Here is a 2,116-nt window from a genome sequence, read left to right on the forward strand (position 1 = left end):
AAAAAAAAAAAAAAAAAAACATGTGGCTCATGCATGACACATTCACCCCGATGTGCTGCATAAAAGAGGCTTCTGCACCTCTGTCTCAAGTGGAGTCTGAGACAGGTATGATGTACACAAGTCTCAGCCCCCTCAATGAGGCCCAGGACTGGGAAACACGCAGTAAGCACACCACTAAAGCTGTGCAACCCTCCAAACCTCTCAGGGAGAAAGGAATGTCCACACAAAAGCCACCCGAAAGGTTGTATGGATTATCATTACTCGGCCCCCACACCAAGACTCAAAGACTACCCAGCATGCACTGGGAGAACTCTAGGTGCTGCTGCAGTGTAGAGCCGCGGGGCTGTCACCAGCCCACACCAGCGCTTCTCCCTCCCCATGTCCCGTGGCTCTTACTCCTTTGCATTCTTTGGGCATGTATTTGTCTCTCTAACTAGATGACAAGCAAATTTAAAAACATGGACTGAGGCCAGGTGCAGTGGTCATGCCTGTAATCCTAGCACTTTAGGAGGCTGAGACGGGTGGATCACATGAGGTCAGGAGTTCGAGACCAGCCTGGCCAACATGGCGAAACCCTATCTCTTAAAGATTAGCTAGGCGTGGTGGTGCAAGGATGTAATCCCAGCTACTGTGGAGGCTGAGGCAGGAGAATCACTTGAACCCAAGAGGCAGTTGAGATCGTGCCACTGCATTCCAGCCTGGGCGACGGAGTGAGACTCCTTCTAAAAAAAAAAAAGAACTGAATTACAGTGTTCTTTACATTTCCCTAAAAAGCAAGGATGCCAATCGAAATGGGCACAGGAGGCCCACTCATTCCCCCAGCCACTGAGCTCTAAGAAAGCCTCTCCGCATCCTTCAGGTGAGGTAAAGCTCTGAGCAGCAATTTTTAAAACACTGTTCTAAAACACAGTATGTATCAAATACGTTGCATGTATTAGATTTCTAAGATTTTTCTCAATGTTTTAAATTATGTCCCAGGTATCTACCGAATATGCTTAGTTTGACCAGCTAAAACCTCTAAGGTGGCCTTAAATTACTTCAATTTGCAAAATGACAGGAAAATATCAACAGAAAATTAAGGTGAAATGAAACATAGGGTCTGCAGAATTTCATATGTACTTGCAACCTACAGCTTCACAACTGACACTATAACTTTCTTTCTTTTTTTTTTTTTCTGGAGGGTCTCTCCGTTGCCCAGGCTGGAGTGCAGTTGCACAATCACAGTTCACTGCCGGGCTCAGGTGATTCTCCCACCTCAGCCTCCCGAGTAGCTGGGACTACAGGTGTGCACCACCATGTCTAACTAATTTTTTGTATTTTTAGTAGGGACGGAGTTTCACCACATTGCCCAGGCTGGTCTCAACCTCCTGGGCTCAAGTGATCCACCAGCCTAGGCCTCCCAAAGGGCTGGGATTATAGGCGTGAGATACTGCCCAGCCTGATAACTCTTTTCTTTGTTCAGTGGAAACTATCACCATAATACATGAGGGGAAAACACAAAATTCAAATGTAATCTTGTCAAAAGGTACCTTTTTTCTCTCCCATAACTTCTTTAGGTTCACTAGCTTTTTCTCCATTTTTTCCATTAGGAAAGTATTTTTCAAATCCTGTTAGAAAAGGAAAAAAATACATATCGTCAAACCAAAATTCATCACGTTTTGTGTTCATTTTCTTTTCAAAGCAGCTGATGCATCATTGAAAAGCACAAGCTGGCCAGGCACGATGGCTCACGCCTGTAATCCCAGCACTTTGGGAGGCCGAGGTGGGCGGATCACCTGAGGTCAGGAGTTCAAGACCAGCCTGCCCAACATGGCGAAACCCCGTCTCTACTAAAAATACAAAAATTAGCCCTGTGTGGTGGTGGATGCTTGTAATCCCAGCTACTAGGGAGGCTGAGGGAGGAGAATCACTTGAACCCAGAAGGCGGAAGTTGCAATGAGCTAAGATCACTCCAGTGCACTCCAACCTGGGCGACAAGAGCGAAATTCAGTCTCAAAAAAAGAAAAAGAAAAACGCACAAGCAGCCAGGCGCGGTGGCTCAACCCTGTAATCCCAGCACTTTGGGAGGCCGAGACGGGTGGATCACGAGGTCAGGAGATCGAGACCATCCTGGCTA

At 46.6% G+C, this 2,116-nt stretch overlaps 1 protein-coding gene across 1 annotated transcript in view; it reads right to left on the bottom strand.

Moving 5' to 3' along the window:
* AFG3L2 (AFG3-like AAA ATPase 2) overlaps window positions 1-2,116 on the bottom strand; it is a 43,797-nt gene that overhangs the window by 41,113 nt on the left and 568 nt on the right. Inside the window, exon 2 of the mRNA XM_011936661.1 lies at window positions 1,530-1,607. Coding sequence (XP_011792051.1) covers window positions 1,530-1,607 — 78 coding nt within the window. The remainder of the gene's footprint in view (window positions 1-1,529; window positions 1,608-2,116) is intronic.

This window comes from Colobus angolensis, unplaced genomic scaffold (genome assembly GCF_000951035.1).
Source record: "Colobus angolensis palliatus isolate OR3802 unplaced genomic scaffold, Cang.pa_1.0 Scaffold155, whole genome shotgun sequence".
NCBI lineage: Eukaryota > Metazoa > Chordata > Mammalia > Primates > Cercopithecidae > Colobus > Colobus angolensis.